A 12,837-nucleotide genomic window follows, 5' to 3' on the forward strand; every position below is an offset into this window, starting at 1 on the left:
TACTTTAAACAAATTAATGATCTGATAAAAGATTGACTGATTTTATAAAAGAATATCGATGGAGAAATGTTAATACAAAATGTTTTTATTTGTGAAAAAAAACTCAAACATTTAAGTTCCATCAATTTTGTTAAATAAAATCGACTACGGATAACTTTTCATGACTGGCCTGACGTTTCAATTTATAACCTGTGCCCTGGCAGCGGGCGTTATTGAATCAAGGAACCGAAGAACTTATTATTTCTTTTCTTTTTGTTTTCAGCGATGTTAATGTTTATTTTCCAAAAAGACATAAGTAACAACAAGAGAAAAGGTTCGATTAAAATTACCTCAAGTTAAAATGCCTTTGTTTTGAGGAAACAATGAACGAAAGCGCTGCCGAATGCTCGGAAGCTTTGGATCCTCGCGTTCAGGTAAATGTAATCGATATTTTCTGGGGTTTATTATCTAAAAGGATTGCATTGGTAGTGTGAAATACCTGCTAGTTTGGTCCAGAAATGATTACATGAAACTAACATACTACGACGCAGCATGTTTTATATCATAAAATAGTTTTTCTTGTAAGATTCAGATTGGAATCGAGCGGCGATCATCTGTTTTTGTTATGCAACAGAAATTAAGCCAATCGGACTTGAAACTTGTAAACAGATATGGGCTTTTAATAAGTCTAGTATTATCTTAGTGTAAATAATATTATTAAACGTAAATAACAAAGATTTTTACTTAATATGAAGAAGTTAGGGTGATATTAGTTGATTACAATATTATATTTTTTTATAGTTGCGTAGAAAACTTTTTGAAACAAATAGGTGTCCTATATACTATATAATAAACTATTAAGTTATATCCAGTTGACAAGCATTTTTAACATATTTAAGTATTAATTATTATAAAAAGTAAGCAGCAAAAGTTCAAAACCTATTAAATTTTCTACTTGAACCTCTTTTCTCATTATATGCTTATCTAATTATTATTCTCTTGGTTTATAATATGTATGGCATAAAGAAGCAAAGCTCCCATACCCTTCACACACTATAGAAACCATAACACACTAGTTCTCTGACTATAAACTGAAATTTCAAATATGTCTGCTTCATTCACTTACCTACATCAAAAACACTTCCACAGATTGAATTAGAGAGGCTCAACACAGCTACAGATGAGATCAACCGGCTTGAGGTTGAGCTGGATGAGGCCCGGCTGGCGTTCAGGCGCCTGCTGGCTGAGGGCCACCTCCGGATTCAGCAGCTCACCAAGAAATTGGGAACTAGTGTGCACAAGGCCCGCCCTTACTATGAAGCTAGGTTTAGAGCTAATATTGTAAGTATATCTGAGTAAAAATTACTATTATAAAAACTTTATAAGCATTTAATAATAGCTATGCTTATGCCAAGAATAAACAAGGTTTTTTTAACATGAGAAGGTGAAGACACTGTACAAGAGATTAAGATTAAATATATAGTCTTATATGGATAGCAGAGTGGTGAAGTCACTGCGCCAAAACTACTGCGCGCGACATATCGCGGCTTCAATCACCGCCATTGTTTGCAGTCCTATCCATATAGAGAAGGATTCAGTATTGGTCACAGACATTGAAAGCAAGCCTTGAATACATTAATCAAATAAATAAAATTAGTAATCTATAAACAAAAGTATAAAAATAATATTTTCTATTCTCAGACATCACAAGAACTCCAAACAGCAACGATTGCGTACGACAAGGCGAACAGCGCTCACGCAGCGGCGCGCGAGATGGTGTACCTCGCGGAGCAGGGGCTGGCGCGGCTCGCGGAGGGCAACGCGGGCCTCACGCTCGACCCCGCCTGGCAGGAGATGCTTAACCACGCCACACATAGAGTCAATCAGGTTAAATAGTTGTAACAGAATTGTTCTATAGTCATTTTAAATTGCTGATGACGACCAATACAATCATGTAATTTTCCTTTATTACGACAAGGTATGTTTCAGTTTCAAGCAATTTGCTCAGAATACAGTGTCTAGAGATTTTCACTTTGCAGAGGTCCAGTTGGCGCCAGGTTATCACTTACTGTTTGTCCCACCTAAAAAATAACATATGGTTTTTGTCAGTTTCAGACTAGATTTCATTCTACTCCATCGACAAAGTTTTGCGTTACGTGATTTCCATAATTTTGATAGTAGAAATTATGTCTAGATAGCAGTACAAAAGCAAAACGAATAAGAGTTGGCTTGACAACTCACTATTATCAAGCGAATGCTTTTACGATTTACCTACCAGTAAAAACCTGAGTGAGTGTCTAATGAGAATATATAGTTGTATATATTCTCATTAACGCCCTCTCACTTCCCATTTACAAAAGATCTTGTATAACAAGGTCGCTTCTCTACTGAATCATTTCGTGTCGTAGGCGGAGAGCGACCGCGCCAACGCTACGGTGACACAACGCACGAAGTCGGCCGCGCACCGCGCCGCCACCGCGCTGGTGCAACAGCTGCAGAGCGGACTTAAGAGGCACATCGCCAAGTCCAGGTCAGTCGTATGGACTTGTGGTAAGGTCCATTTTTTCGCCATATTGTAACGTGTTTCATGCTGCTTAGGATTGAATTTCAATCGTCCGTTTTTAATGAGTAATTCCATTGATAAATTCTATTTTTTGATGATTGAATACCAGACTTACTGTAGTGTTTTGTCTTTACTAAAGTCCATTATTTGGACTTCGATTGTAGATTGAATGGATTTATAACTTTAATACTTCATTATAAAGTCCAATGCACTACCAAACGTAAAAAAAATGCATATGTTCTATATTATTTACCTAAAATCTTGTAGTTATTTTCTCAGTCTTTAACTCCTCACACACTTAAGTGAATGCTTAGATAATGCTTGCGATTGCAAATAATTTGTTTTCCTTCTAAATGCAAGTTTGGATTCTATTTATCTTGTAGATGTGAAATTAGTTTAGACAATATTTCTAAAACTAACATAATGTAGTTGTGTACAGTCAAGTACTATTTAGCTTTCCTTAGTCAGTCAGCCACTTTAACAGAGGGCGTACGACTATCTCTTCCACAACAGGGCCCCAATTCTGCTATTTACAATGGCAGATAAATGAATGGAAACTGGATTGAATTTACACTATTCGAATTATTCTAAGCATTTTTCCGACACAATACTTCGAAATTCAGTACGGGGCGGAATACTCTCGGTCAATAGAATGAATTTTCAATTATCGTGTTGGCAAAATACTGAAGAGAATAGGAATAGTTTCAAATTAATTCAAGTTGCCGTTCATTCATCGGCCATTGTAAATAGCAGAATCGGGGTCCAGCAATAACATAACTCTTAAGACGTGATGGTAGTCCCGCAGGCCTCGCAGACTACAGACTATTTGTCTGTCCATTGGTCAGGACGCTTAGAAAGAAAACCAATTAGTTTTATTAGTCTCTAAGGCGCATCTATGTATTATAAAGTTGAATTTGCACTTAAAATTCAATTTGTTTTCTAACTTATTTATTTATTACTTAGTAAATGATTACAATAATAAATAAATATAAAACAACACAAATGAAAGTGTGTACGGTGAGAGATGTAAAGTAAATTACACCTAAATTTTAAATTATTTGACTGTATTCGAACGTTGATACTAACCCCGCACAATACTCGCTTCACTAGTCGCACTTTGCTCTTCCACAGGCCTCGCCGACCGCATCGACATGCTCACTATTGGTACAGCATTTTTTTATTATGCATGTTTTTAGTTTTATTGGTTTGATGTTTACAGGTAGGTATAGAAAAGATAACTATCTAAAAAGAGAATTCCTTAGTTGTAAGGATTCGTATTTGTACTAATTCTAATTAATTTCATTTAATTAGTACATAACTAATTAAAATGATAATGAAATTAATTAGTTATGACCAAATAAACTATGGGTACCCTTCGGAACGTTAATTACCTGTAAACATCATGCTGTCTGTTTGTCTGCACCTATAGATCTAGACAAGAACACGAAGCAATTGAGCTTCAGTCAAATTAACTGACTTGACAAATTTTTAAGAGTATTGCATGTATTTTGTAGCATAGTCACTTCGTAGCAATAGTTATTGGTTAAATGTTAAGTTGGCTTGCCTTAGCTAACGCGTCACGTAAGTTTCAAAATGTTAAGTCATAACCGCTCACAGAACATTCATACACAGCGTACTAAAACAATGGGGTTCGATTCCCCCAAAAACATTTTTTTTTTGAACAAAGACATACTTAGTAAGTGCTCACAAGCGTTGAACAAAACCTGCACTTGATTTGCAAACGCACTAAAAAGGTATTTATTTATTCAATTCTATCTTTCAAGCTAACAGATGATATATCCAAAACGCTGATAAGATTAACAGTTCAGTATATCCTGGTCATTTTGTTTAATATACAATTTCATTTAATATTCAATCACAAGTACAATGTCCTTAACTTCTAAAAAGGTATATCCCAGAAATCTTATGTCGGCTCGTAAGTGTATCATGTCTTTAAAAGTCTCCGCTTAAACTTGATATAATTCCAGACCATACTTCGAAGAGAAGGCCCGCATCAATACAGCGCTAGAGAGCCAGAAGGCTCGCATCCAGACCCTGGAGGAGCAGGTGGCGGAGGCCAAGCAGCAATATTCCTCGGCCCTGAGGAACCTCGAGAGGATCTCCGATGAGATACACCGGCATAGGTCTAGGAGACAGTCGGCTAGGCATGGTGAGGATGGAATTAAACTACCTTTGGACGTAATGATGGGGATAGTAACTGATTGGACTGTTGGCGTGGTGGTTAGTGACGTGACTCTTAAATGCTAAACTGCAGGTTGTAGGTTCGATTTCCATTTACGCTGAGTCGGATTTGCTACGTTGACAGTCCTGGGTTTTGGAAAGACTGCCGCACCCCTATTCGCTGTAAAGCATGAAAAATTTAATGAATTATAGAACTTAATTTGTGGAACTTTTAATAATCGTAATCTGCATACATTTTTTTTTGTATTTACTCGTAGGCGCGCAGGATGATATAAGACTTGAACCAAAAAAAAAACAAATTTTCTTTCCTTTTCGCTTTCTTCTAGCCTTTCTTAAAATTTTGATGCCATAGGCCCAGACCCACTGGGTTAAAGGGATATCCGACCTTTTATTAAATGAAAGGTCAATGAAAATAACCAGAAAGGGTATGAGTGACAAAGTAATAAAAGAAAACACGATTTTCCCAACAGAAATCGACCGCTCAACAATAACAGACACAGCCAGCGATACCAACACGACGTGTAGCGACAAGCTTGAGGAGCTGTGTGAGAGCAGCTCCGACGCGAGCGTGCGCGAGTGGCTGCGGCGGGCAGCCGACGCGCAGCGGCCGCGCCAGCAGGACAACGACACCTGGACTGAGATAGACCTGGACTACTCCAGCCCCGAGGAGGTATGTACGTGGTGTCAAGGAACAGGACTGGATGTTAATGTTCAGAAATGTAATAGACGTGTACTGTTGTCTTGATGTTTCGATCGGGTTGCACTGACAGTCGTCGCTTCTGCGATGGTTAGTGCAATTGAAATTATATGTCATTTTTTTTAATATAAAAAACTACTTCTCCGGCAATTAATTGATTCCTTATGACGTATGACACAAAATATTTACAATTAAACTTCTTCTATCCTCTTACATTTAAAGTGTTATTTTACTATAATGTCTAATCTGTAGACATGCAATCACTCCTGCAGTAAGGAATTAAATCATTGTGTTGCGGAGGGTTTCACAAACACACCCTGACCAGGCCTCTGTCTCTTGTCTACATCTATGCGATAATCGCCTAAAGCAAACGACAACACAAAGTTGCGAAAAAATCGGCACAGCTCGCGCAGCGCGCCTATGAATCAATAAAAAACTCATTATTAAATTGAGGTTCAAACTACAACATTGATCACACTCCCAGGTGAGTTTCGAGAAGTGTTCCCTCCGCGGGCGCAGCACCCCCTCGGCGTGGTCCCCGGCCAGCCCGGGCGAGTCCCGCGCGTCGGCGGCGGACCCGCGCCGCATCATCCGCGCGCCCGGGCCCGCCCCGCCGCCGCGCGACCCGCCGCCGCGCCGCCCCAGCCTCGACGCGCTGCTGCACGACACCGGCGAGAAGGTCAAGGAGATGTTCCAAGGTCAGGCCACACACACTCTACTATACAGCTATGAGATCAGAGGAATGAAAGACAGCAATAGCAGGGGCAAACATATGATCATATTGTAATGAAAAAGTCAATTCATATTGACAAGTGATTCAATCTTGTCATTGCAAAAGAATGGAATGGTTGTATAATAATTATTATTCATCACGATCGATCTGATAGGTTAGGTTCCAAGCTGTCGCGAATGGTAAAAAGTATTTTAATTTGTCCTATTTGAACTATGTATTCTTGAAGGGCTTAAATGAATATACTAATCTGTATACTGGCTAGTGGTAATTTAGTATGTACTAATTGAAAATTGTACGACTAGCCACAGACCAGTATACTGATTAGTATATTCATTTAAGCCCTTCAAGAACTTAAACAATTCAATGCAACAAAACCATTGCAACATTTCATTCGACGTCAACGCCATCTATCGTGCTTTGTACGCTATACGATATTTTATACGCTATATTTGCGTCATCAACATAGGGAGATTTCGATAAATATGCGTGAATAAACCATTCTTAAATAATTATTCAGCTTTCCGTGTTTCGGAAGGCACGTTAAATTGTGGGTTCCGGCTGTTATTCCTTCATCATTGACAGTCGTTACAGGTAGTCAGAAGCTTGAAAAGTTTGACAACCAGTCTAACCGAAGGGTATGAATAGGGGGTTGAGGAGGTCAGATAGGCAGTCGCTCCTTGTAAAACACTGGTACTTAGCTGATATCGGTTAGACTGCTAGGTGACCCCAACATAGTTGGGAAAAGGCTAGGCCGATGATGATGAAAAAATTATCGTCTTACCCTCTTCACCAAACACGCCAGGCCTGTCCCTGTTCGGCGAGCGCCGCGGCTCGTCGTCGGCCCCGCGCTCGCCGCGCTCGCCGCGCTCCCCGCGCCGCGCCGCCTCCGCCGCCTCCTCCGCCGGGGACGAGCGCTACTCCGACACCGACAGCCTCGCCAGGTACACCCTACACACTAGCAATGCGCACAATATAGCTGTTAGCATGGCACTGGCTAGATAATAATATAGCAAAGGATAAAGATAGATTTGATGGTCAAAATTAAACTTTAAAGTTATTGGAAGGTAAGTATTTTGTTTGGTCAAATATTTTTAAACTTTCAGTCATAGTTTTATTTTAATGACTTTCTATAACTTTGCACCATATGAATGTATTTATGTTCTTAAACTTCAGTTACTGAGAGATTTTAATTAAGCATATTTTTATACTTTTTAATTGATAACAACAAAACTGTTTCCATATTATAATACCTACATAAACGCTTACCGAATGGGCTGGTTCCATGATGCCCAGGCAGAGAATCGTAGAAAGACTTTCCGGGAGCTCTTGCCCGGCAGTGGGACACAGTTGGCTAGATAAAAGAGACATAATACAGTTTTTTTTATCCCTTTAACTTATCTATTTATCCGACAGTGTGGAGATGCTAACAGACGATCAGATCGCCTCCCTGATGCTGGACGCGCAGCTGGAGGCCGTGTGCGAGCGCCTCGCGGGCGTAGCGCACGACAAGCACGAACACGACTCACGGTGAGGTATAGGGGAGATCACGCATTATACTGAAACATATAGATTTGATTGGGGTATTGATATTGATGAGTTGAGAAACAATATCTGCAAAATTATTGAATTAGAAATTGAAAACAGACTGCCAAATATGTTTTGAGGATTTAATACTCCATGTCCCAAAAATATAGTTAATCTCGTTACCAGGTTCAAAATCGCCAACCAAACCACGATCATGTTATTTTTTCACACTGTATCCTAATTTTCAATTCTAAACCAACTCTAATTTAAACGATTATATTCTAACTCTGGAAACAGTTTATTTTTCTTTTACCTCCTGGGTGGTCAGCTCCCTTACTTTGTCATAGAAAACATTGCATTACACAAAGTTTAATATACATTTGATCTTAAAATACTCGATTAAAACTGTTTAAAGTTCTACTAAAGCCCAAACTAACAAATAATTTTGTTTTCAGGCCAACAACCGCAGTGAAAACAATAGTTTAGAAACAGTGAAACAAACCAATACGCTTAGTAAGTCTTTAGTACATCGAGATACGCATTCCATTACACTATGTAGTATTAACACTACCACTGACTTGTAAACTGCCTTTTTTACAATAGGGATGATGACTGGGTATAAAAAGAAAAAATCTCATTAGTCCCTCAGTTAGATAATTGAAAAGTATGAGACACGTATTTTTTCCTTTTTCAGAAAAACTAGAATTGACAAAGATTAACTGCTTTAAAGTTTAGGTGTGGGGCTTGTGACGTAACGATTGAGTAAAATTTATACTCAATCGTGACGTCACGCGTAAGTTTCATTCACTGTAATTTGGTCAATTCATGTTTGCGGGACAAATTAAAAAATACGTATCCATTATTATACAAAAAACTACAAGACGGACACTGCAAAAAAAATAGTCATCATCCCTATTGCTGTTAATGTAAACAAGAAAGTTTACAATACGTTAATCTCTGGTCTTCTAATTTACATTTGTACTATAAGGAGTTTGATATATTTCCATAAGGATGATGACAATTTCTTTTTTAATTTCCCGTTTGTAGTTTAATGAGTTATAATGGATACGTATTTTTTCTTTTGTCCTGTAAACAATTGGATTGGTGAATGGAATTAACGTGGGACGACACTTCTTTGTATAAATTTTGCGAAGTCGTTACGTCACAAGATCTAAATTTAAATCAGTTTGTCTTTATTTTGATAGTAACTGTCGTGAGAATGATTCATTATTAAATGATGTAACGGTTTACTCACGCGTATTTATCTGACGCCAGTTCGACTCGCGATCCCGCCGCGTCTGCTCATGATTAAGGAGTCCGGTTGGGTCCGAAACTAGTCGGGCTACCCCGATAAATACGCGTGAGTAAACCGTTACATCATTTAATACAGTTTGTCATTGTTTGTTTTCAATTTTCAGGTAAAGGCAAAAATACGTATCTTTTTTAATTATTTATGATGGACAAAAAAGATTTTTATTTTTTAATACCCAGTTATCCTTCTCAGTACAGTTTTGGCCCGTCATTATTATAGAAATAAATAAAATTAGTACATTATTTATTTATTAACAGTTTCCGTTAACTATTTTATCTTAGTTTGTAACATAAAGTACACTTTTGTTTAATTATACGGGCCCATGGCTGGTTACTGGCAAGATCTTTATAATTTAATGAAGATTATTGCTTTTCTATTATTACAAAAAATAAGAGTTACTTTTTCATTTTTTTTTTACAGCCTTAATACTTTAATAGTAAACTTTAACCAGTGGTAGTGTCAGTTAAAATAACAACGCCATCTTGTGATCAATAGTAAAACAAATTAGGACTAGTCTGTAACTATACCACTTTAGTTGAATAATTGTTTAATTTAAACAAGTCTTAAAACACGAGGTTTTGCGAATATTAAACAATGTTTCAATCTATAAATTAAAGTGATAAAATATTATACAGGATGTAGCAAAAATGACATTAAATTGTATGCGTTTGATTAATAAACGTCTAGAGTACTATTGTGACTTTTTGAAACACCCTGTATATAAAATATATTAATGAAATATGTATTGGCGGATTTTTACAAAACATTAATTTTACTAAAGTTTTACTCAAATTAATAGCCTATTTCTCTGCGTTTAAGGGTTAATTTTTGCTGTAATATAGATAAAAATTACATTTTAAAATTGAAACATGAAACACTGATTCAAAACATGCAGATGTCATCTTTTTGAAAGATTTTTTTGAAATCAACCCTATGCTAAGAAGTATAAAGACGAATATAAATCGTACGATTCTCAGGACTTACGCCTAAAAACTTTTAAAGACGGTCTGAGAAATATCGTGCATATTGCATTGTAGCACGTAGAAAAGTTTCAAAACGACATCGTCTAAACCTTAGTATACATAAAAATATATCATCGCATAAAAATACGGCAAATGCACGATATATCTAGATGTCCAAATCATTTTTAACGATAGTAACACTGTGTCGGAAAATATTCAAGTTATTTGAAAGATTATTATTTAAATAAAATACTTATTAATTTAGAAAAACATTGGGCCTTAACTTGCCAAACAAAGTGATCAATTAATAAAACATGACGTTACGATCTGATAGTTTTAAGTTAGAGCCGATCTCTCTATTATTATTTATTAGGCATAATATATACAAAAATAATAATAATAACATTATTAATTAATATAATTCGATGATTTTATTTGAACGTGTTTAATAAATTTCTCTCAAAATTAGATTATTTTCTTGCGATTGTATATTATAAACTGGATAATTTATTTAAAAAGCAGCTAAGTCTTTGTTTTAGCAATTGTTTATAAAATATAAATGTATGAGTACACTCAATTACATAATTGTTTTTAATCAATATTAGATATAATTTACAAATGCTACAACTAAAATTTAATTTTATCTATCAATCCAAGTACAGAACAAAACATTATTTCTACTCATTAATTAAAATTAACCTCCTCATTTAGAAAAGGACTTTACTTATCATTTTTATATTATCATACATTCTGTACAAATACGTCAATATATTTCAAAATGTCTTGTCTATATAAAATACATATTTTATGATACGATTGTAAAAGCTATTCAGAATAAATAAAAAACGCTTTTTCGTCGATTAGTACACATATCAAGGTAAAGTTGGCTACACTGTGCGATGAGTGTTGCCATTATTGTGACTATTGATTGTGTTGCCATTAAAAAATAAAGTTTTCATATCGTTACATCAAATGATTTGCAAGACTTTTTCGTGACATTCGTGAGTATTAATAAATATAACTGTAATTTTCTGAAACTATAAGCTGTCCCACTTCTGGGCTAAAATCTCTTTACTAAACCAAAATGCATAAACAAACAATTGTAATAAACGGTTTAGTTAACTTCCTAGTTAAAAAAAAAATACCTATAAGGTAAACTACCGATCAAAACATATGCATGAACAAAAACAATGTAATAAACGATTTAACACCCTACCTGATAACAAATTTCTTAACTATAAAGTTTAGGAAAGCTATCAAATTTACATATTCATCTCAAAGTAAAAAAATCATCGCACAGTGTACACCCAGCTTTATAATCCTCATGTCACAAGTACATTTAGTTAAAGTCATTCGAGTTGTTGCTACGCTGTTAGTTCAGAGACGTTGTGGGGAGGAGAAAATATAAAATATTATTATAGGCATATGAAGTAAGGGGTAACTATTTCATCGTTAATCGAGTATTTTATAGAACTATCCGAAATCGTATGTTCAATAAACATGTGCTACGTAGCTAAACTATAACTGCACAAGTTGATCGATCACAGGTTAACTTACGCGTGATATGGTCTGTTATTAACACACCTTCGACAGTCGTTACGGGTAGTCAGAAGCTAGAAAGTGTGATAAACAGCCTGACTAACGGGTATCGTGTTGCCTAGGTAACTGGGTTGAGGAGGTCAGATAGACAGTCGCTCCTTGTAATAACAGGTACTTAGCTTACCTCAACATAGTTGGAAAAAGACTAGGCTGATGATGATGATGCTACCTGAAACTATACTGAAACAGTCACATCAAGTTATCTGGAAATTAGGGCCATCTTACGTTACTTCACGTCTGGCGGTCATGATCATGTCTGGTTTTGATCTAGCAAGTCATTAAAATAGGTTATAAATAAAACCTAAATACCGAAGTTTTTCAATGTCACTTCATTAAAATTCTGTCAAAATCGGTAACCGCTTTTATTTTAAACTGCATTGTCATCGGATTTGAAGTTACCATAAAAAAAACAGCCTGCTAGCTTATCGGAAAGTGCCTCAAAACTGAGTTACAAAAATCCAACCGGAGTGATCAACAAACAAGAAAAGTGAGTGTATAAAAACATGGGGAAGCTGTAAAATCAATTCGTTGCCTTTGGCTGGCTAAAAATCAACTCTTCACAGAAACAATGTTAAAGCAAAAATACCTTTTTAAAGATATATCGCGGTCACGATAGCCTTATCAAGTAACACTCGGTTGCAATTTAAAGATATCTCCTCCTCAATAAATTAGGTTAATAGACAAATATTTCAATGTTTCGCAATAAGTATTGATAATAAAACCTTATTATAAGCGTTCGCCTAACAATTGCCTATGAACTCGGTGTATAGTGACATTTAGACGTGGTTTAGCAATTAATAATAATAATTAGAATATCTTGTGAATGATGGGCAACTTGGTCTAAAAATACTTCTTTTTACTTTTTGTACTAGAATATTTTCTTTATTTTGTTTTTTTTTGATGTGTTTGTTTGGTTTTGCTAATAGTGATTTTAAATGTGTTGCCAACTCAACAAAATAATACACATAATTAAAATGAGAAATGCAAATTTAATAATGAAGTAAAGTGTAGTCCAAGAAACAATTTTTATTATTAAATAATACCATATTTTTGTTATATTTATATTAAAACTCGCAAATACAAAAGCGATGTGATATTTTCGTTGATACATGAAGCCAATAAAAGCTCCTAAAATTATATTAACTTGGCAAATGTATCACAATTATAATTTAATTTATTTTCTTGCCATTTAAAGCAAGTAGCTTTTTTAATTATAAAAGATATTTAAATGTGCTACAGTCAAATAGACAATATTAATTAATTGAT

General features: G+C 35.7%; 1 protein-coding gene across 1 annotated transcript; it reads left to right on the top strand.

Annotated features, from left to right (window-relative positions):
- Positions 1-93: 93 nt before the first annotated feature.
- On the top strand, positions 94-8,365 carry LOC113494382. Its single transcript, XM_026872696.1, has 10 exons — positions 94-413; positions 1,129-1,320; positions 1,681-1,866; positions 2,388-2,509; positions 4,531-4,712; positions 5,215-5,414; positions 5,926-6,139; positions 6,977-7,115; positions 7,588-7,701; positions 8,154-8,365. Exons 1-10 carry the CDS (start codon positions 363-365, stop codon positions 8,182-8,184), a joined length of 1,431 nt encoding a protein of 476 aa, XP_026728497.1. The 5' UTR covers positions 94-362; the 3' UTR covers positions 8,185-8,365.
- The last annotated feature ends 4,472 nt before the right edge of the window (positions 8,366-12,837 follow it).

This window comes from Trichoplusia ni, chromosome 5 (assembly GCF_003590095.1).
Source record: "Trichoplusia ni isolate ovarian cell line Hi5 chromosome 5, tn1, whole genome shotgun sequence".
In the NCBI taxonomy this organism is placed as follows: Eukaryota; Metazoa; Arthropoda; class Insecta; order Lepidoptera; family Noctuidae; genus Trichoplusia; species Trichoplusia ni.